The sequence below is a fragment of the Camarhynchus parvulus genome, chromosome 20, assembly GCF_901933205.1.
Source record: "Camarhynchus parvulus chromosome 20, STF_HiC, whole genome shotgun sequence".
NCBI classification, from domain to species: domain Eukaryota; kingdom Metazoa; phylum Chordata; class Aves; order Passeriformes; family Thraupidae; genus Camarhynchus; species Camarhynchus parvulus.
The window spans coordinates 1,792,272-1,815,748 of NC_044590.1; the positions used below are offsets into that span (position 1 = coordinate 1,792,272).

Below are 23,477 nucleotides of genomic sequence, written 5' to 3' on the forward strand. Positions count from 1 at the left end.
ACTGCTGAATCTCTGTTGGTGTTAGAACAAGTCACTGTGCCATTCTCCAGATGAAAATTATTATTTAAGGACAAAAGCCTAGTACTTATAATGAAACCTGAAGACACAGACTAGTTCTTAGGCAGAAAAGCCTTGTCATTGAACTGGTGTTTATGCGAGCAGTCACACATTAGTGTTGCTGCTTTCAGGGGCTTTTCATCAGAGTCCTTATTATTACAGACCTATTGAGCTGTTCCTCAGTTGCTGGGAATCAGCAGAACTCTCCTGAAATTAATAGTTTTACATCAGCTGAGGATCTGGCTCTTAACTTCTGGTTGCTGATAATTATTCAGCTGAACTCTTCCAGTACAGGCCAAACCTTCTGAGAAGGATCTGCCCTTCAGGCCCAACACTGAACCCTTGGTCTGTGTCTCCTCAGTCCCCAGCCTGGAAGGCCAAGTGGGTGACAGATTAATTTAATTAAACAGATTTCAGGTAATGATTTGACTCAGAAGTTTTTGCAATCTCTGCTGGGTTACCTGGAGCAGGGCAGGTGTGGGCTCAGGGATCTGGACAGCCTGCTGGCCCGTGTTGCTAAAAGAGAACAAAACACATGAAATACTGGAAAATAAATGCCAGTGAGAGGGAAATCTCTGTATCTTCTGTCTGTGTATTTACAGAAATGCAGGTGAGGCTGGGGTTTCTTTGTTTTGCCACTTGCACAGCTGTCTCTCCTGTGGCTCCCACAACCTCACCACGGCTGATCCTGTCACCGTGCTGCTCCTCCTGCTCACTGCAGAGAGACAGACTTCAGCTCCTGCATTCAGCTCCCATAAAAACCATCAGCAGACAAAAGGGATCCAGAGGAGAGGTTTGGACAGAGCCATTCAGTGCAGAGACTGCTGAGTAAATGCTCCAGACAGCCCTACAGCGTTGGAGGCACTCCTTCAGTGAGGAACAATGAGCACTCAGGGATGGATACAATGCACATTGCCTGGGATGCTCTGTTCCCCATCCCCATCCTGCTGCTCCTGAGCAGAGCTGAAGGAGCAGTGCTGGGAGCACTGGCCCCATTTCCAGGGGCATTTCTGCCTAACTGCTGTGCCCTGAGCAGGGGGAACTCTGCTTAAACCTGGGAATTAACTCTGGTGTAAAAGAGGAGCGAGCACAGCAGGCTCTTCCCCCAAATGTGAGCTCAAACTCACATTTCTGCCTCCCAAATACAGAAAATATTTCCTACTTATCCACACGGGATCCTGGCTCACCTGGGGCTCAGGTTTGCAGCCCTGTTTCTCCTCCCTGCCTGGATTCCAAGAGCAGGAGCAGTGGTGCCCCCCGCCCTCCCTTCATTTCTCCCACGGAATTGTTTCAGCGCTAGCTTGGTGTGTCAGCTTGTAAGTCTATAAAACAGTTTTCTACCAGCTGGAAATCCAACATGCTACATGAATACATAACAGTGCCTAACCAAGAAGGTTTGTAATTCAGTAATTAGCTGTAATTAATGAACACAAAGTGAAGACTCATTTACAGTTTAAATTATCACATTAGCTCCTGTCACCCTCTATGTACACAAAACAGCAGGAATTCAATTATTTTTATTCTTCAAAGCTAATTTAAAATTTAAGGAATGCCATTACATGAAATAATAGGTAGGAAATGTAATAGAAATCGCTGAGAACAGTTGGCCATCCTTAGAATGGGAGGAAAAAAATGCTATCAGTGATGATTTGGAAATGTTATTTCGTCTGTGAGCAGATGAAGGATTGAAATCTACACTCTTTTCAGTGTATTTAAAAGGAAAGCGAGTTTGGTGGTTGCTAAGTCTTTGTGCAGGAAGAGCATAATTGTGCATTGTGCATAATTGTAGAAGCAGTTGATACTGATAATGCTGTTGATAGCAACACGATGACAGCATGGAAATGCTCACACCATTATCTTTAATGGGGCTGAGCCGACTGCAGCAGCACCGAGCCCCTGGAATCCTCACCAATCTTACTTGGGAAACTTCAGCCTAGCAGGCCTTAAGTAATTGTCACTTTGCAATCTGCCTCCAGTTCGTGTGTGTACGTAGGGCTGTGTAAAACACTTTCATTGTGCTTTAAACCCACCACGATGCTGCTCTCTGCAGCTGCCACTGATTATTTTTTCCCTCAAACAGTTCAATAGCAAGAGAATTCCTAACCCATCTGATGCCTCATATCTGCATTCCAGCCCTTCTTCTTTTTTTCCTTTTTTTTTTTGCTCTTTATTTCTTCTTCAGCTCCCTTTTCATTTTAAATAGGCCACTGGAAGCTCCGGCGTCTAATTTTTCATAGGTGATCGACTGCTGAGTTGTGGGTTTATGTAGACAGAGGGAAGGTAGCGATAAGCCAAGAGAGAGGATTCTATTAGGGAAATGCAGCAGTAACTAATGAATCCTGCCAGTAATTGGGAAGGTGTAAGCCTCTGTAATATCCTAATGATAGTCATCCGTTGTGTGCATCCCCCGGCAGCGGCAGCGATCCCTCATCGGCTCCGTGATCTCAGACACTTAGCCATGCAAATCTTCCTGACAGGACTCTATGTCTTTGTCTCCCTAATTGGACAGTATAGAGTTGTTTATGGATATTGCAGACATTTAGACCTCAGTTGGAGGTTGTTCAAAAATCGTTAGCAAAGTTGCCTTAACAGCATTGTCAAATATTTATTCCCCTGTTTCAATATCTGTTTTTAACCCAGGCATGGTTGGAGAGAGAATTAACATTTCGAAGATAGAGCGTCTCCTTCCAGCCTCTGGTTGAGATTTTTATTAAGCCATTTTCTTGCAGAAAGAGAGAACAACAACAACAACAACAAAAAAATCTACCAAAAGTCCTCATTTCTTAAGGATAAAAACGTGAGATTGTAGGGCAAATGTGCTGATTTTTAACACCATTCCCATGGGGAAATATTAGGAATGCTGACAAAGGCAGTTCCACTTATAAAAATTACAGGAAGCTTATGGGGCAAAAATTCCAGTTAGTGTAAGCCAAAATAAATGGAGAATATTCCCATTCACTACACCACTTCAAGTGAGAGCAGATTCAGGGCCTGGCTCAGATATATTAGAAAAACCATGGTTTTTTCCTTGGTCAAGAGTTGAGGGATTTAATTCTTGTCTCTAATCATCTCTTGGTAGTAGGTGAAAAGTAAGATATAATAAATACATGAAATGCTGTGCTTTACCAAAAGGAATTTTTTTTTTTCTCCTAAAAATTTGGTACTGGGGGATTTCACATTTTTGTGCATAACACATTTCTGGTAGAGAGTTGTGAGTTTTCTGGGCACAAGGCAAAGACTTACAGGCACTTCCTGGGGCCACGAACACCAGGAGGAAATCTGAATTTAGGAGAGCAGGCTGGGGATCAGAGGCAGAGGCTGGAGTAGCCACGAGTATTGGAATTTGTGAGGAAGATCAGCTGGATCAGGCAGCTGAATTTACAATCCCTGGCTCGTGTGCCAATTTCCTCAGGTTGTCCCACAAATCAAGGGGATTATTTGCCTCAATGAAAGCAATCAGATCCCTCCTTTTTGTAACTACTAAATTAATCCTACAAAGAGTTAACTCCATATGGACTTCCACTGCCATCTTGTCTCCCAAGGCTGCTTGTTCTACACTGCAGATATTTTATAAATATTAGATAGAAATATATATAAAACCAGAAAAAATATATGCAAGAATTTGCCTAAAATAATCATTTGGCTTTTTTTTTTTTTTTTGAGCCAAGTCTTTACACAAATAGAGGGTGTGAAAGCTTCTGTTCATGGGAATATTTCTAGGAACAATTTCTGAAAGTATTAATTTGCGCCTGTCTGGCAACTATCTTGAAAGCTGTTTGTAGTTTTGGAAATTATTCAGCCAGGGAGCAGTAGAAATGACACATTATATCGTTGATTAATGTAGTAAAAAGCAAATTACTGAAGGGGGAATAATCAAAGCCATAGTTGCAGCAAATAGTTCCCTTATCTGATTTCTCTCGGGTTAGCCCAAAGTTTTAGGTACTTCCCACAATCAGACCAAAAAGATAAAGAAAGAAATTAAAGGAGAACTATTTGTAAAACAAGGGAAGGAATAGATTTTTTTTCCTTTTTGTGAAAAATTTCTGCATATTTCTTACAGTTCTTTAAGTAAGCTCCCATTTTTTCAGTTTTTATGTCTTTTTATACAAAACTCTCTGTTCCCCTAAAGCAGTACTGACACCATCTGTAAACCCATCAGCTTTTCAGCCCTCTCCCTAAACTGCTGAGGAAAAAGTTGTGACTGCAGAAAAAATTCCATCCAGTGAAGGTCAGGGAGGGTAGAGAACTGCCTGGATACAGAGCTGAATTCATGGAATCCTGGAATCATTTTGGTTGGAAAAGCCCCCTCAGAGCCTGGGGTCCAACCATTCCCTGTCACTGCCAAGGCCACCATGTCCCCAATGCCACATGCCCACAGCTGTTAAATCCCTGCAGGGATGGGGATTGCACCCCTGCCAGAGCTGAGCAACCCTTTGGGGAAGAAATCTTTCCTAATATCCCACCTAAACCTCCCCTGGCACAGCCTCTCATCCTTTCACTTTCTCCTTCCCCAATTCCTGCCCCATCCAAGCTCAGGATTTGCCATCCTGAGCTCACTGTGGGGACAGGGGCTGTAGCAAGGTTGTCCCAGCTCTCGGATATCCCCTTTTTTGAAGTGAATCCCTGTTTTCCCAGATTTGATGGACCCCTGGCTGCAGGGAACATCCCAGTCTAATCCCATTAGAGCCACTCAGCCTCTGAGGTTTCCACCCCCACTGCTCCAAGGCGGGCCAGTAGGACCAGGATCAGCCTCTCTTTTCCATGTGGAAGCCATCCTAAGGCAAACAGGCTCTGGATGTGCTTGCTAGAACCTTCTTCTCCAGAAAATGAATGTATTGGCACTTAGGGTATTTTTATAGACACACACTCACGTATATATATTTTAAAGCCCAGCTTTACAAACTTATGTTGGTGCAGCAGCCCATGACACTGAATACAGGCTGCTGTGCAAAGCAATTGCCAAATGTTTACATAAACACATAAATAAGACAAATAAATTCATTTTCATTATTCATATTTTCTGCTCTTTCTTCTCCTTTTTATTTATGCCTTAGACAATGGCTCCTGTAAATATTCTGATTAAAAAAACACCTGCAGTGGACAGAAAGATGATCAAAAAGCCCTGATAGAGAGCAATTCATGTTTCTTCTTTACAATCACTAACGAATCTTAACTTGAACCATGTTATGTTCCCAAGTGAGTGATAAGCAATGATTTATTATGAAGTGTCAGGAAATCAGAATGCCATACAGTGAGACATGAGCTAGTGGAAAATGTGTTCCCTGTTTCCCAGCCTCATTACTCAAAGATGCAGTGTCCCTTTCTCCAAGTCTAATTTACCTGGCTTTCCAAGGCACTCTGAGAGCACAGGAAAGGGATCCAGGAGGGAAATACCCGATCCAGGCTGTGCCTCCACCTTCCAGCACCGCCCAGGAATGCCAAGTGACCGGGGAAAAGGGGCTGGAAACGCAGAGCTCCCGCTGTATCAAACCCTTCCAGCCCTAATGATGCTCCCCCAAAGCAATCGCTCAGGATTACAGCATCCTTTGCCTCATCAGCGCTGTCAGCGCCTGAAGAGGAAATAAAACAGGCGGCGCTGAGGAGACAAACGGATAAGTTTTCTTTATGTGTTAGAGTTTCTTCTACTCTCTAATGATTCCCTTCTCCCCATGATCCTAATTCAAGCAACTGGCATGTGATATATTTTATAGACAAATCAGCAGCAGAAGAGCATGTGCAGCTCTGGCACCACGGAGCCCGTGATTTACTCGCAGCTCGCGCCCGTTCGCGGTTTAAGGTGGGAATTTGTGTTTTAAGAGCTTCCTCACAAAGAAAGGAGAAAGCAGCAGATCCCATGCTGATTCACAGGAGCAGCCTCCTCTCCTACCCACTAATGCTCTCTGCAAAAAGGAACCCAAACAGGCAGAGTCTCAAAAGTGTGACATTTTTCTGGATGGCTCTTTGAAGGCCCCAGTCCCAGAAGCATTTGGGCTCAGTCAGATGTGGATGGAGGAAGGGAAAAGCAGGGCCTGAGTGTGGTTCTGTTCTGCTGCAGCAGACATGGAAGTAGGAGCCTCCCCAGGGAGGTTTGGCTTGGATGGTCTGGGCACATCACAGAACCATCAGAGGCACTGACACCTGAAATGATGAGCAATATCATCATGAGCATTAAAAATAATCAATGAGCAAAAATAATCATGAGCAATAAAAATAATGTCGGAAAGGAAAAGCCTTTATTTAAACAATATTTTTATATATTTATAATAAAATATATTCAATAATATATATTTATATTTAAATATAACATAATAAAAATACAAACATTTAAAATATTTTTCAAATTATCTTATTATCCAAAAGCACAGATTTAATCACAGCAGATTGGTTAAAAAGCTACCAACTGTAGCATTTTCTGTTTCAAAACATGATCCCCTTCTATTGTGATAAAATGGGAGAGAAGGCCAACAAGTTAAACTGAACAGGATAAACTTAAGAACAAGGAATTTATGTCCTGCAAATTCTTTCACATGAAAAAAAAGAATCTCGTATCTAGGCATGTTACAACTAGTTCAGTCTGTCTTAAGGCAATGGTAGCTGTTGTTTTTCCTTGCAGATAATGTGGAAATCATAAGAAAAAAATTAACCAGAACTCATCCTTGTCTGAAAGGCTGAGAGACTCACGAATTTCAAAAATCTTTTTTTTTTCCTCTATAGAAATGCTTTATAGAGAATCTTTGTGAAGTACAAACCAGAGAGTGGTTGTCTCCCAGCACTGACAATGTCTGCTGTTCCAGACGAGACGGTGTGTGATGTACCATCCTGAAATATTGTCAGCAAGCCTGCAAATATGAAGGCATTTTCATAGCAAGGCAGGGATGAAAGGGAAGAGCTTTGGGTTTGCTTTTTTGTTTTGCTTTGTTTCTTAGTCCTAATAAAATCTACCAGTGTGCTCTTAACTTCTCCCCTCCCGTTTTGTTCCGAGGAGAAAGGGAACATCATTCTCCTGTGAAAGTGTTCTGGAGAGAGGGAGGAGGTACAAATTCCCTGCTGGAGGGGTTTGCTGTAGCCAGGACGAGGTTTGTGTGATATTTAAGTAACTCAGAGTGCAGAGACAAATCAGCATCTCCCCACTGTTAAGTGGCCTTTGCTGCCTCACAGTGAGTTGAGATATTTCAGTGTCACAGCTCAGAGGTGGGGCTGAGGAAAAACCCACCCACAGCAGCCTCTGGTTTGGTGATTTAGAAATTCTCTACAGGGTTTAAAAATGTGGGGTTTAATCTCAGGGGGAATTACACTCCAAGGAGCACAAGGAGGCAATTGTGGATTATGCAATAGCTGAGTGAACTCTTGCAGATAATTCAGCCTTTTTAAGCACCCTAACGAACTGAGGGATGCACCTTTGGGTGACCCACGAGTTCCTCCTGACCTCCATCCCCGTGCACCTGGGTCTGGAACACACAGCCCTTGGCCAGATGGTTGGTCCATAATTGCTTTGTCTCTTGTGCTGTAAATTCACGTTTTGCAAGGTGTGTTCCAAAAGCTGTTTCTCGGCTGGGATCCTTACAGGTGGCACTTTAAAATGTAGCGAGCACCCAATCCTACAGAACCTGCTTGTCACAGAAAATGGCACAGTTTGCATGTGACCTGTAATGACAGTTGCTAGTTGAAAAGAAACCAGAAATTCAGCTTTATCTTCCACACTTTGGTTGCAGCTGCCATCAACTAAATCTCTCTCCAAGGGCAGATGGTGCCCTGTACAATGAACAATTTAATCTTTAGGAAACTTTGCCAAAAAATCCACTTTTTTCCCCTCCTCCAAGAATAGGCTGTCAATAACATGTGCTCCTAAATACATTGTGATTTGATGACTATACTTTATTTATAGGAAGAAATAGAAGTTAAATGTTCCCTGGTTTGGGTTTTTTTTTGCCTCTTTCCAAGTCTGTGATTCTTCCAGACACACCTGGGGGACCAGGTGAATGTCACCCCTTTGTGCTCTGTGTCACTGTGTCACCTCATACTGGGCTCAGGGGTGAAATCCTGGCCTCCCTCTACACAGGGGGCACAAATCCCCCTCTTTCCAGCAGCCCAGGATTCCCTTGGGTCTCTCTGGAGCCACAGGGAGCTGCAGCCCCAGTTTTGTGTCTGACTCATCCACAGCTTCCCTGGGCCACCTGTGGCAGCACCTCCTCACCCTCACAGGGAAGATTTTCCCAATATCCAATCTAAACCTCCTCTCTGGCAGTTGGAAGCCATTCCCCCTTGTCCTGTCACTCCAGACCTTTGGAAATTGTCTCTTCCCACCTTTCTGTTTGGCTCCCTTCAGGACTGAGCTCCTTGTCCCTCAGCACCATTGCTGAATCAGCTCCCTGCACAGCTCCAAACAATGGGGGGAAAAGCATCATCCCAGGCAAGGTCTAAACTCTTCCACCTGGGTTTTATAGCAATTAATGCTGTGTTCAGACAGACACACACCAGAAGGAGCTGAGTTAGAGCCCACATTTCCTTCCTCTTGCCCCACACTCCCACAAGCTCAGATCTGAAATGTTTTCCACACTTCCCTCTCCGTGTGGCTGAGGGTGAATGTACAGACTGGTGGCTTCTGCAGGGACACGAGTGGCTCAGGGACCTGCTGGTGACACTGGTGGGCTGTGGGACCCTTCAGTGTGCAGGACACGAGGGATTGTCCCTGCTGGCATCACATGGAGCCTCTGCCTGCCTTTGGCTGGGTGCTGCGCCCCCAGCAAGGTGGGAACTGAAGGATTTGGGTTTTGTGAGGGTTATTCCTACCTCTCCCAAAATGTTTTCCCATCCTATTAGAGTGTGTTTGCTGAAGCAAATGTGCTCTGTTTATTTATTTAATGTGCTGGTAAATGACCTTCTGGAAAGCTATTCCTGCCACGAGGCTTTAAAATGAATGGGCAGGCAGAGCTCCAGGGAGCATGCTCCTCCCAATCAGGATGAATCATTCCAGCAGTTACTGTTTAGATTGATATAATTTCAGTTATAATTATGGGTAACGAGAAGGCGTTTAGAGCCTGTAACATTGTAATTCATGGTGAGAGGAGTCCTAAATGAAATAAAATATATCCAGATTTGCTGTTTCCCCCTTTCTAGGTACTGTGCGCGTGGCATGGTTCTTTAAGGAACAGATTTTGTGCTGCTGCAAAAATCTAGCAAAAGTAGGTCAGAAATGACATCTAGAGATAACATGTTTGGTAACCACAAAGGGCCTGTCTGTGTCTTTCTATGTGGCCTTTAAAGAGTCCTGCAATTTATTGTGATAGGTACAGCTGCAGCCTGGAAAAGTTTTGATCCATAGGCTCCCATGGACTGTGGTGGGTGGATCACAGAGGAATATTGTCATTTTTGTTATCCCAATGCATAAATAGGAGCTGGTAAAATGATATTAGCAAAGGTATGGAAATACAGAGAAGACATTATAAATACATGAAGCTGCTGTCATCTGCCTGGCTCTGGAGCTCCATCCCACCTCAGCCTGGGCCACTGAGGAGGTGGGAAAACCCAAAAATCAAATGGTGAGAGCAATCCCCAAGAAAAGGACTTCAGATTCTGGAAGGACCTCACAGCACCTTCCAGGATCTGAGGGGGCCCACAGGGAGGCTGGAAGGGCTCTTCAGCAGGAGCTGGAGAGACAAGACAAGGAGAAGGGCTTCAACCTGAAAGCGGGGACATTTGGGTGAGATGTGAGGAAGAAATCCCTCCCTGGGAGGGTGGACAGGCCCTGGCACAGCTGTGGATCCCTGGCAGTGCCCAAGACCAGATTGGATGGGGCTTGGAGCACCCTGGGACAGTAGAAGGTGTGAAAGGGTGGAACAAGATGAGCTTTAAGGTCCCTCCAAGCCAAACCATTCTGGGATTTCATGACTTGAGAACCCCCCCATAATGGGCAGCCCCCAGGAGGCTGCATGGCTCTGTTGGTGTGGCCTTTGGCCATGGGGACAAGGGGACACTGGAGAGAGCAGAGAAGCACTGGGGTGTGGGAGACAAGCTGGGCACTGCTGTGTGAGCTGGGAGCCCAGCTCAGCTGAGCCCAGCCCAGCTGTGGGAGCCCCAGGAGCCCAGCCCAGCCGCAGTGCCGCTGTCAGCGCCGGGGCCTGGCGTGCCACGAGCTGCTGACACACACTTGACGGTTGTCTGGGGCTGCAGACGTGTTTGAGAGCTCCCATCTCAGAGGTTTCACAGCTGTGTTTTTCTGGCAGTGCTGGGATGAGCAGAGGGAAGCTGTGCCATGGACAAGGAGAGGGAAGGAGGCTGTGAGGAGGAATGCTGAGTCCTGACACATCCGCGTTAAAATAGATACGGCTTTTTACATCTGTTGATGGCTCGATAATTAGTGTTAAATAAAAGCAAAGCTTCAGTATCTGCAACTGATATTTCACATATGCTGTACAAGACACCAGTATAATGAACACCCTCAGCCACGTTTTCAGAACATGATTTATTCTAAATGGTGGAGTTTTCTTTATGGCACATTTCAGCAAATGCCCAGGAAGCACCAGACTCTGCCCATCACGAGCTGCTGGAATGTGCAGGCTGCTCTGCCCTGACTGCAGGTGACAAGCTCTCCACAAACTCCCTGAATCTCTTACAGACTTGATAATGAAATACATAAACTATGACCCTTATTGATCAGGGCTCACACTAATTAATTTCCCAAAGTCCTGTCCCAGCCTGCAGTGGTATCAATTAAATAAAAAAAAAACAACAAAACCCACAAGGATGGAGACTTCAGTTGGCCAAAGGACCTTAGGGGTGAAGTACTTATCCTGTGGAAATCAATGCCAAGTTCCAATTGATTTGACTTGTGCACAGATGTTGCCATTAGTCAAGTAGGTGGACACTGAGCCTCAAAAGTTTATTTGTTGCCAGAGGAGTTTCTCATGGACCTTCCCTCTGACCAATGTGCCTCTGAAGTGTCTGCCCAGGGCTAACAGTGTCCTTAGTGTTGTTCTGTGACAGGGAAGTGACCAGGGATATTGCTATGCTGATTCAAAAGTCTCAGGGTTTTCCTCACAACGACACAAAAAGAAAAGGAGGCAGGAGTTTGGCTTTTCATTTTTCCAATCCAAGCTTTTATAAATATTTCCCACTGGCAGGCAACCAGTGCTCTGAAGTCACTTCAAGACTCCTTCCCAGATTTAGCACTTTCAGTGACACTAATTTGGATTAATTATCCTAACGATGTTGTGGAGGCAGGGTTGGCCTAGTGAAGAGTCACCACTCCTGCTCTCAGCTGGGTCACCAGAGTCCCTCACCACAGCCACAGTGCCTGTGTCCCACCTCTGTGAGGGAGGCAGAAGCTGCAGGGGCCTGGTATGATCCAAGGCAGGACTCAGCTGGGATGTCACAGGGAGTTTTCCATCCTGGAGACCTCTGGAAAGAGTAAAGCCCAGTGCCTCTTCCACCCCCAGTCCCCCTTGGATGGTTTGCAGAGGTGATCCCACAGTGAGAATTCGGCTGCAGCGTTGCTGTGTGTCAGCCCCAGGCCCTACAACAGCAATGCTTCTGGATTTCTTTAAGATTTGAGCAGGGTGTAAACTGGCACAGCTCTGCCCTTTTGCAGTGAAAAATAATAGCTTTGCAAAGTGAGAATTGCTCTGGAGCGTTACCTCTGAAACCTAAAGGCAACATCCTAAATTGTCAACATGGATTGCTTTTAATATCTTTTAAGTGGGAATAATGATCCAAAGTATTCACCACAATTTCAGATTGACTTCCATGCATCCTCAGTTGCCAAAAGTCTCTACGTTCAGCTGCCAAAACCTCCTCTTCCCTTCCAACAGTTTCTCCACAGCAGGTCTGGGTTGCCAATGCAAAACTCAGCATCGCTGTGAAAACTGAAAAGGTGAAGATATTGTAAACCAAACCAAATTATAAACTAACTAGCATGAAGTCAATGGACTTTTTTGTTTTCTTATGGAATTTTTTGAAAAGCTGAGTTTATTTTACTTTAAATAAAGCTGCTACTGAATTTCCAGTTGATTTAGCCAGAACACAGAGAACACACTGCAGGATTTGAGTTGTGTTTGCTGAAATAGCCACGGCCTTGAACAGATAATATATTTTTCAGTAACATATTTCTTTGCCCACTGCAGCTCTTTTTTTCCTCTGTGCTCTCTCCAGATTGACTTTCACTCTGCTTATTGCCTGCCTCATTTCTCACCCTGTTTTTCCAGTTGGTTTTTTTCTACTGCTTTCCTCAGTATCTTTCTCCCAGGTTATAAGCTAAGCAGAACTCAACTTTGGGCTGAACTTTTAAACCCACATCTTGAAATTAAATAAAACAAGCCCCTTCTGTCTCTGTGTAGCAGTAGCTTCACAACATGAGTCACTTACCACTTTTAGCAGCTGCAGGATGGAAAAGGTCCATTGGAAGATGGTTTTTAATGCTGGGGAGGTGCCACAACAAGTAGGAATAATGCAGGAAGAGTGGGGTAATTAGACACTGTGTGGGTACTGAGATGTCCAACTCTCCATGTGGATTTTAGAGCATGTTCTTGGCTGGCTGCAGGAAGGAACTCCAAGTTTAAGAAGCAGAGTAAGGGGCTCAGTGACCAGGCAGAACCTCAGCACCAGCTGGAGTTCACCCACTGAATGGTTCCATGGTTGTGGAACGAGGGTTCCATCCACGTTCGTGTGCCCTGGCTGGTTGTGAGCCTGTGGGTGCACAGAATGAAGCAGAGCTCATCTGCAGACATTTCCATGGCTGGAAGTGCCTGCTCAGAGGTGTGGCTGTGAGCTGCAGACCGTGTAACTGTGGCTGTGTTGTTGTTGTTGTGCTTGCAGGACGATTGCCTTAGTCCAGCTCTCCATCCCAGCTCCGCACCCGGCCCCGCTCGCCACCGCGGCCCTGACATTGAACTCACAGCAACCCGGACCGAGGAGGCTGCCAAAAAACTCCTGCTATTCTTCTTCATCCTCACGAACAATTTGGTAATGAAGTATTGATTTCCACTCCCCTGCTTATGGACGATATTAGATTTTCATTGATAAACTGCACTGGGGCTGTCTGGTCTCCACTGTCCCTTTTTGCTGTCACTAAAACAAAGTGCCACTGAAGTAAGATAATGACTGAGAACATTGATGTACTTATTTCGTCAATTTGTAACACTTGACAGGAAAAAAAAATTCTTCATAGTTTAATGTCCAAGTGTGCTACACAAGATGCAGTCACATTGGAAGCTTTACTTTTCATGGTAATGTCCATTTCCTATTTATAACCCCTTTGGGATAGTTTGTCTAAAGGAAATGTTTCTATTCTGTGCAGCTATTACTGTTGCACCTGGGTTGCCCAATCCAGTCATTGCACTAGGGATCAATACATCACAGTAAGTACAAGAATTATTAAGTTAAAACAGATTCTGAGCCAAAAAACCTCTGAACAATGTTAATCTTCTGTGCAAGTTGTTCAAATAGTTATGCTTAACCATGTTGCTGCCAAAGATTTGTTTGAAATGGATTATTTTCAGTTTGTTTTATTCCTCAGATATATATATATATTTAAATCTCCATTACGCTTTATGACGAGACATATGGTGTGGAGGGATTTTTAAACAAAAGTACTATTGTTAGATTATTGAACATTATATAAATATAGATATATCTATATATAAATATCACTATATAAATATCTATATATAGATATAAAAGAATAAAAGTAGAGTTCCTTTCTCAGTTAGGTGAGTGTAAATCCGAAGCTCTGTTGTGGTCAAGAGAGCGACTTTGGATTTGTGCCACCAAAACTGGGATCAGAATCTGGTGTCCGAGCTCTGTCCGGCCCGGCCAGCACCACTGGCTGTGCCTTCAAACCCGCCCCGACCTGGGAGAAGGGGGCTACAAAAATGGCAATTTCAAATTTGTGCTTGTAACTTTTTTCATTAAAACTTCGAGGGCCCAGTTTTAATTTGTGCAATATTCACGTTAATAATGAGATCTAATTAAGACATCCATTAAAAGCCCGTTAAAGTTAATTTAACGTAAAAATTCCAATAGAACTGTATTAGATTTTCCCCATTAAATTAACGTTATGGATTTTTAACGGATGTCTTAATTATACATTATTATTAACGGGAATACTGTATTACACAGATTAAAATCGGGTCCCAAGTCAACTCCCAGAATCTTCCAGGATATGCCAATGTCACGAGTCCCACTGTTCCTAGTGCACTGCTTGGAAATCCAGGCGCAGCCCTGCTTGCTCTCGCTCAGAGACAACAACCTCCAGTAGACAAATCCATCTCTGCATTTAACGATGAGCTTCCCCTATTCTCCAAGGAAAAATAAGTCTGGATCAAGTTGTAAATCGCTATTCCGTGGCAAATGAAATATTCAAAGTATGCGAGGCACAAGTGGAGAAGAGGCTCTTTCTCAAATCAGAAAGAGCTTTGGAGTGTCTTTTCCTGTTGTTTTGTTCAAGGATATAATTGAAGTGCAGCAGTCACAAAATCAGACTAAATACGTTCCCTGCATTCTCTGTGGCATGTGCAGAAGGGCCTGTTTTGGCAGTGCTTGGGAAATTTTGACATGATCCCTAAACTCAACATGGAGGAGAAAAAAAGGCCCTTCTTATTTACCTCCTAGGGAAAGTGTTGCCCTTATGCCACATATAATAGCAAATTGCTTTTTTTATGGCATGCATAACCTAGATGGGAAAAAATATGGCGCTTGAGGGAAGGAGGGAAAAAGTAAATGAAGTTCCAGGAATGTCATTCTGAAGTAATGAGGCATGGACAGAAAATATACCCCTCACATCATCGGATTGAGATGGCAGTCGAAATAGCTTCATTGAAGTGTCAGCACTCATCCATCAATCAATCATCCACAAGGAAAAATAGCGACAGTACAACGGGGCGGCTTTTATGGGATTTACTCATGGGCATAGGGAATAGCAGCTCAAATGTAGTTCTGACATGAAAAGCAAGGTGCTGATATTATTTTTTATGATGGGAGGATCATAAAGTGAATTGAGAACAGTGAGGTCTGTCTTTGCTTAACCTATTCAACTGGAAATGAACGGAGCTCAACTGGAAACGAGCAGAGCCTTCAGATGGGTTAAGATTGAAGCCTGCACCGTGCTGAGCACCGGCCATCGACAACAAAATTCTATTAAAGCAAAATCAATGCATTAGCATCGAGCTCCTCAGAAGCTGTTAAATTGCACAGCCCAGGCCAGAGTTATGAGGTGAAGTTGCACAAGGTGGGGCCTGTGGTGCCGACCCAAAGGCCACAAGCAGAAAAACGCCTGGGGGAGAAACTGCACGTGTGGCTCCTTTCCCTGAGCTTTTGGGTGCAGGGAGAAAATATTGGGCTGATGGCAGCATGTGGCAGTGAAGCTCCCAGCCCTGGTGCTGTCACGGCCGGGAGTCTGGCTGGTTTTTAAGTGGATTCTCCATGCAGGGGTTTGCACCTGTGGCAAGGCCAGGCTGTAGGAATTCCCACACGGGGAGCTCTAGGGAGCCTCTTCCCACAAAAAGGAGGACTGGGGTCCCCAGCCAGCCCACGGCACCCAGAGCTGGGGCTATTGGGGCACCAGCTGCTCAATTTTGGCAGGAAATAACCCTTTATGGTGCCCTCAGGGTGACCATAGGGTTCATGGCCCCACCCAGGACCCCAGAGCTGCAAAGGTTTGGGGAGATTTTGGAAAGGCCAAACTCCCTGAGGGAGGTCAGGTTTTGCTCAGGAGCCTTCACTGTGTGGGAGCAGCCACTCTGTTTAAAAATCTGGCCACAAACCTTTATCACACGGTGCTAAAGCTTGATCATTTTGCCTGCATCGCTGTCCTCGGGGAACGTTTTAGGTACACATTTGAATTAAGTGATTTTTATTTTTTTTTTTACAATACAATATAAAGAAGGGAAAATGTACGTCTCTCTTTTCTCTGTACAAAACTGGATGAGCTGATAGTTTTTCTGTCATATAAATCAGGTAGCACAAAAAATCATTGCATCTTTTCTCTGTCGTCGCTACTCAATATCTATCGTTCTGACTTTTATTCTTATTGGAGATCATCAAAACATTAATTAAAAGCCTGGTGATCAAACAGCCGAATATTTATGATTCACGCCCTTACTTATTAACAAGTGGCATATTGATACACCACATATCCAAGCTGTTTATGCTCTTGCACTGAAATAAAGCAGGAAGAATTGTTACCCTTACACACTGCTTTGAAAGATTTATTCAGAAACCAGAGCTCCCTTCCCGCCACCATCCATGTCAAAATAAGCCATATCACCTGAAAAAAAAATGTTCTATTTTAAAACAGGGAGATGTAATTAGCATCCCTTTGGGGCCTAATAGATAAGAATTTCAGTGGATCAGTCTCAGGTGTTTTTTCCAGGTTTTTGTTACTTAAACTGAGAGGGAGAAGGACACTTCACTTTAAAAATGGCTGTCATTAGTACAATAGTAATTGTTGAGTTAAAAGAATATCTTTGAGAATCTGCTAACAAACCTGCCCAGTAATTACTTGTCAATGCAAGTTATTATGGGTTTTATTACCTACTTGTAAAAGTATTTACAAGACTGACCTCCCTAGCTTTTTTAGAGATCAGGGAGGATATAAAAAGTCATTTTAAAAATCAATAATTATATATTAGCACGATAGGGGGTGAAGCCTTCCAAGCCAGTTTCACAGGCTGTTGAGCCAACTCTTATGCATTCAAATGGCAGGATTGTTTCCCTAATTTTTGGCCTCTTCTTCTTTCTTTAATCATGTTTTGATGAAGTGCCATATTTATTGATTACTTCATACCCACAGTTCAGCTCCTAAACCAGAAGGGGAAATTCCCACTGGGAAGCACCCGTGCAGGATTTGCATGGAAAATGAGCTGCCCCAAGTGACCAGGAAAAAGAAATATTGGGGTTTTGGTTCTGTGCTGGTTCCCCTGGCCTGATCCAGCCTCATCCCAGACACTCAGGGTCATGCTGGGGGTGTTACTTTGGGATCAAACCTGTTAAGAACACAAGGAAATGAAGAAGGCAGCCTGATTTTTGGCAGAGATTGAAGAGATGGCTCTGGCTGGGCTGTCCCCTGTCCCCTGTTCCCTGTCCATTTTCCATCGTCACTCTGGGGCTGGTGGAGGGAGATCTCCATCACACAGGGCTTTTGTCCTCACCAACAGATATACGATGCAATTTATATTTAGAATTCTCTCTATAAAGACAGTATTGATCACAGATTCCAGATCAATATCTTGCAATTACAGCAGGCTTTAAAGGCCATCTGTCCCCAAGCAGGAGCACCGAGAGAGCCACTTCCATGGATTGTCAGCAAATGCTACTGGTGTGTGCCCATCCTCTCCCAGCACAGACGTGTCATTCCTGCTCCTAGGAAGTTGGGTTGGGAATTATGGAGCTGTAACTGCTGGATATTGACCACCTCAGAGCCCCCAGACCAGCTCCTCATTGGGTTTCACAGCAGGGTCACTGACATTGGGGCTTTCCTCACCTGGGTTTTCTGCTCCCCATCACAATTTGTCCCACAGGCCACAGCTTTTCTTGTCTTCAGCTGGAAATGGTCAGCAAGAAGTTCCTGAATTTCACTAGAATTAAGAACATTTCCATAATGGTGCTGAAGAGTTTGAGTTGGACATTGTGGGTGCAAACAGAGCCCTTTTATGTCACAGAATCTTTTAGGCTGGGAAAGATCTCCAAGATCATCGAGTCCAACCTTTGACCATTTGTGTCAGTTTGGACCACAGCAAGTGCAATATTTTTAAACATAACAAAAGAATAAAGGACATGCATCTAAAGGCAGATTTCAATTACATTTCATCGATGAGGTCTTAATTTATCAGCACCTGAACTCAAAATCAGCCTGTTAGTTGATGGCCCTGGGTGAGCCACTGGGTTGTTATTCCAGAAATGCTTCCTGGGTTTTCTTTTTTTTCATTATTTCCTGCAGTGGAAAGCATGTAGAATTCAGAATTCTTATTCTCCAGTTGTCTTCTGAACGAAAGTGAAAGAATAAAATAATAAAAATAATGGGTTTGGAAGCTGACTCACCTCTGCACCCCACATGTGCTGTGCCACATCCCCCCTGATCCTCCCTCCCATTTCAGTCCAATATCTGAAAAACAGAGGCCAGATTCTGGATGCATTTATTCCTGTGTCAATCCAGAGCCACCCTTTCAAATGCAGCAGATTTACCCTCTGTCTACCCAGCTCCAAACGCCATCCTCATGGTCCCAACCTCAGATTCTGAACATATTTAGGCATTTTTGAAAACAAATCCAGCAAACTTCAGTCCATAGCTCCAGGAAAATTAAATCTCCTGCACTTGAGAAGGCTTTTAGTTATGTCAAGGAGGTGATTGCAAAACTTTGATATTGATGTGACCATGCTTGTAAAATAACACCAATTGTATCACTATAAAGCACTTTATAGTGGTACAGCTCCTTTTGCTCTGCTGGACCACTTTTATACCAGTGCAAGCATTTTCACCCCAGTATCCTTCTGTCTAGTGGTGGATTTTTTTCCCTCATTATGCCAGAGGAGATGTGAAGAGTAGATGAAGTTTCAGACAACACTTATTTCTTGTACCAAAATGTTTGCACAATATTTTCTTGGAGAGTATTTTTAAAAGTGAACTCACTGTACCACTGGACTTAACTGCAGAGTAATAAACTTCCAGTTCATCATCCCTCTCAGCTCATGAAATGTCTTTAGGCCTTTGTAGAAAGCCCTGTTTGAGACAACAGATTAAACACTAATCCTGGCGGATCGCACAGCTCCACTTCACACCATCGAGCTGAGCAAACTTTTTTTTCCCTTTCCTTTTTTGATCTAAGTAAAGGCAACAAATTCTTTCATTAGATTCCTTAGATGAGATAGCAGGGGGAAAAACGATCAGTATTTCATGAAGAAAACAAAAATAACATCTTGCAAAAATGCAGCCACGTTAAAGGCAGGGAACAAAGCCCCATCCCCACACGGCATCACACATCCTCCCAAATGCCTGAAATGTGGGAGATCTCTGTGGGCAATATTTTCCCCTAGAAGCTGGTCCAGGTAACATTTGAGAATGGCATATCTGTGTGTATCCAGGAGGACATGCAGGTGCACACGGACGTTTCCACAGCACCCATCAGACACGGGCACAAGGTGTGAGTTTGCACATCCCTGCAGGAGCAGGCAGAGGCAGCAGCTGGGCACTGCTGGCAGCAGGAACCTGCAGGATGTGCAGGGCAGGATCTTGGCTCTACCCCGCAGCAGATGCTGGAATGTGCAATACAGGTTGCAAAAGCTGACAAGCTCAACAGTTCTCATTTGGCTCAGGGTATTCTCTGTCCTATGTCTCTGCTACAATGCGCCCTTTTGTCTTGTGCTCAGGCACCTCTTCTTAATCCTTTGTTGGTCTTTTACTCTGTGTGTTTGTTTTGGGTTTTGTTACCTGGAACATGTCAGCACGAATCAGGAGGGACCCACCCCCTTTTCAGTCCTGGAGCACAGCTGGCCACTCTGGTGAATTTGGATTTGGGTTTGCTCTGCCCCAGCGCTGGCGCTTCGTCGCACGTTTGTTGTTGGCAGCATCCTCACGTTCCATCTGTGACCCGTGGTGTCAGGATCCTGTTTCGAAAACAATAAGGAAAATAAAGAATCAAAAGCTCATTTCTCTTTAAAACAAACAAATGTATATACTCCAAATGGCAAAAAAAGGCAAGATTAAACCCATTTTTTATATGAACAAGGCAGACGGGACTCCCTCGCGAGGGGCTGGTGGTGACTTTCCCTGGCGAATGTCTCGGTGCTCCTGCACTCATTTTGTACCCAGTGCATGCTGTACAGAACATATTGCCTGAAACTTAGAGAGGAGGGGGCCAAGCTGCTCCTCCTCGGGCACTGCAGCTTGTTTGGATGAAAAGTTGCGCCTTTGATGCATTTTTATACTGTACATATTTGTATATATTAACTATATTGCCATGTTATGAACACAGATTTTGTTATATTTGCTTGTTTCGGTTTCCTACAAAAAAAAAAAAAAGGGTCCACAATGGGGGATATTATTTTTCTTTTTCCATAGAAAATACGCTTGTAATTTTTGTTTGTTTGTTTTCTTGGTCATCATCTTTTAATGGCTCATAAAGGAATTAGAGAGGAGTTTTTGGAGGAACTCGGAGAAGCAAGTCTGTGTTTGCATGAGACCTGCCCAATTGCTGGCTACAAAGGGGGGCGGGGGGAAGAGGGGAAATCTAAGTCAAGTTTTGCTTTTAAAGCATGCTTAGTCCCATGGGAAACTCATACATGTACAATTATTCTCTTTGTATTTTATCTAATAGTGCCTGAATTATTTTTTTTAATGTCTTCTTGGAGGAACTATTCATAATTGTCAAAATTTGAAACATTAGCTTAATTTTGTTTTCATGACCTCTCATTTCTTCTCCTTATTTATTTTGTTGCTGTTTATAATGGGCCCCAAGGCCATCTCTGACATTGCAGTGTTCTTCTTCCACATTAAGGATGTTTTTAAAATTACTGAGATTATTGAGCCAACAGGCTGCTTTAATCAAAACCATGTTTCACTTGGTTTGGATGATTATGAATGGGCCTTGCATGGAAAAGCCCTTTCTGCTGGGAGGACCATACCATCTAGTGGCCCCAGAGCTCCATCACACACAGGCATCTTCCCAAGATTCACTTTCTCCAAGCCTGCCTGGCAATTTGGCTTCCAATTATTTGCTTATTATAACGAACTTCAACTAAACAAATTGATAATGTTAATGGCTTCCCCCCCCCACCCCCTTCGGTTGATTGCTAAATAAATTCGTATAATTTATACTAGAGGAGATTATTGCTTTTATTGTTTTGGGTTCCCCCAAACCAATTATTAACAATCAGGACTATGTATCTCATTAAATTTAAATCAGGTCAAACCTATTTATCTAAGGCCTTTTCTGATTTACAGGAAGATGACTGCATTCCAGAGCATTTAAGATGTATTTCTGTGTATGATTTTGTAGCATTGAAATCTATTAATGGTGATTTTTTTGTTCTGTATTTTCACCACGGTAAACACATTGTATTAAAAAAAAAATCCCTCAACTTTCCCACCGAAAACATTACTTTTTATGCCCAGGGATTTATTTTTTTTTAATAAAATCACTGCAGTTTTAGAACTGTAATTAAAGCCCTGAATAATAGATCACACATCTTTATCTGTTGTGTTTAAAAGGAAAAAAAATAGCCCAAACTGTTCACATAATCCTGAATGCCTCATTTCCATAAAAAAGGTTTCTATACATATATTATTTACATTTTTAAACATGGTAATTCTTCCCTTTGTGGCATAAAATGTCTCTTTTCCACTGCAGCTACTGGAAAGCGACTGCTCACATCTGAAATGTTATCGTAATTTGCATCAGGAAACCCAACTGCAGACATTAAGGACTTGGGTGTGTTCAATTATGATTTTGCTGGAGGCTGTCCCTCATTTTAATGCTGCACTCATTGAACTACCTTTCTGAAATCTAGCTGATATGGCTCACCACAGACATGCTTCACAACATCATTAGCTTTGCAAATGGCTTCATTTCAGTCAATGCAGACTTCAGTTTTTTTGGCCAATTGTAAAATGGAAATTTGAAAAGGGGAAAAAAAAAAAAAAAAAAAAAAAAAAAACAGATGCACTTAAAACATGAAAAGAATTATTTATATGATAAAAATATATTTAGATTTTCAAAGCACAAGACTGAACAGAAGTGCTCTTTTTATGCTTTCTGAAGATGTTACTGTTAAAAGTCTTTCTACATCAGGCTTAATAAATCTGTAATGACATTTGATGGATTGATTTTTGTGTGGGTTTTTCTTTTCTTTCGCTCTTTTTTTTTTTTTTTGCCTTTCTTTCTCTGCAGAGAAAGAAAAAGACTGACCTGGAGAGGCTGTGGGAGTGAAAAAACCACAGGAATGTGCCTGTTTCAGTAAAACTCACCCAGGATTTCTGCAAGCTCTTTTCCCTTCAATAATAATAATTTAAAGTAAGAAAAAGAAGGGGGTAAAAGCAACACCACCACGTTGTGTTGGTTTCTCCCAATCTTTCCCTCTCCCTCCTCTGGCTGTGGGGTTATTTATGGGCTGGGGGGACACACCCACCCCACCCCACCCCATCCCTGTGCTGAGCACACCCCACACTGCCTCTGATCCTGCCACACTGACCTCTTCTCTTCTTCTAAAAGTGATTTTTTTTCTTTTAAAAAAAGGAATATATTGCACACATTTCAAGAAACCCCTCTAGGGTAAAATAAAAAATATATATAGATGGCTAAAATAACAAATGAATCATAAAACTTCGAGATGGAAAAGGACTATTAGATCATCCAATTCATCTTGCTGTCTGCCAATACAGGTTTGCTGCCTTCCCCTGGGCTTTGTCTCGCCTCTCTGGCTGAACTCCAGCTCTGGGTCCTCTGCCCCTTCCCTGCAAGGGCCCTGGAATGTTTTATAGGGACGGGGCCCAATCCTGCCCACAGGGAGGCTCACCTGCAGCTCCGATCCCAAGGATTTCAGCGCCCCACAAAGCTGGAACTTGCTGGGCTGAGAGGGGATTTCACCTGGCTATGGCATCCCTGGGCTGTGGGGCTGGGATTGGGATCCACAGGGATCAGCAGAGATCCACAGGAATCCACAGGGATCAGAGGAATCTCCAGAGATCCATAGCAATCCCCAGGGATCCACAGGGATCCAGAGATATCCACAGAAATCCACTGGGATCCACAGAAATCCCCAGAGATCCACCGAGATCCACAAGGATCCCCAAAGACCCCCAGAAATCCCCAAAGCTCCCCAGGGATCAGCAGGAATCCCCAGAGACCCACAGGGACCTCCAGATATCCACAGGGAACCCCCAGGGATCCCCAAAGACCTCCAGAAACCCAGGTCTGCAGGTCCAGAGACACAGGACTCAGATATCCACAAACCCCCAGGGAGATCCAGAATCAGTGAGGACCCAGAGACCCACAGGGACCTCCAGATATCCACAGGGAACCCCCAGGGATCCCCAAAGACCTCCAGAAATCCCCAGGGATCTGCAGGAATCCCCAGGGATCCCCAGGGATCCCGTTCCCCCTGTTTCCGAGCCCTGGTGCCCCCCAGCACAGCATTCCCAAATCCTGGAGACCCCAAACCAGCTGGAGGCAGCTCCCAGCAGCCTGGGGAGAGTAAATCAGAGACAGCTCTGATTTATTCCAAGGGTTGAACTCGCTCGTCTCCCTTTATTTTTGTTTTTTTAATTATTGGTGATTCACTCCAGCAGAAGAACAAACAAACAAACAAACAAATAAAATCAACCCTTCAGCTTCTCAGATGGATGTTTTGGCTACAGGGCAGCTTTGAAAGCTGGTTCAGTTGTTTTTTGCTTTCATTTCTTTTCTCTGCTCCTCAAAACTGTCTTGATTTAATAA

General features: G+C 43.8%; 1 protein-coding gene across 2 annotated transcripts in view; it reads left to right on the forward strand.

Moving 5' to 3' along the window:
• The window catches only part of TSHZ2 (teashirt zinc finger homeobox 2), a 208,236-nt gene extending 186,384 nt beyond the window's left edge, over nt 1–21,852 (forward strand). For both annotated transcript variants that reach the window (XM_030963592.1, XM_030963593.1), the window contains exon 3: nt 12,868–21,852. Coding sequence is in view for 1 of the 2 variants with exons in the window: in XM_030963593.1 (XP_030819453.1) it covers nt 12,868–12,869 (2 nt within the window). In the remaining variant the exon portion in view is untranslated. The remainder of the gene's footprint in view (nt 1–12,867) is intronic.
• Nucleotides 21,853–23,477: the final 1,625 nt, after the last annotated feature.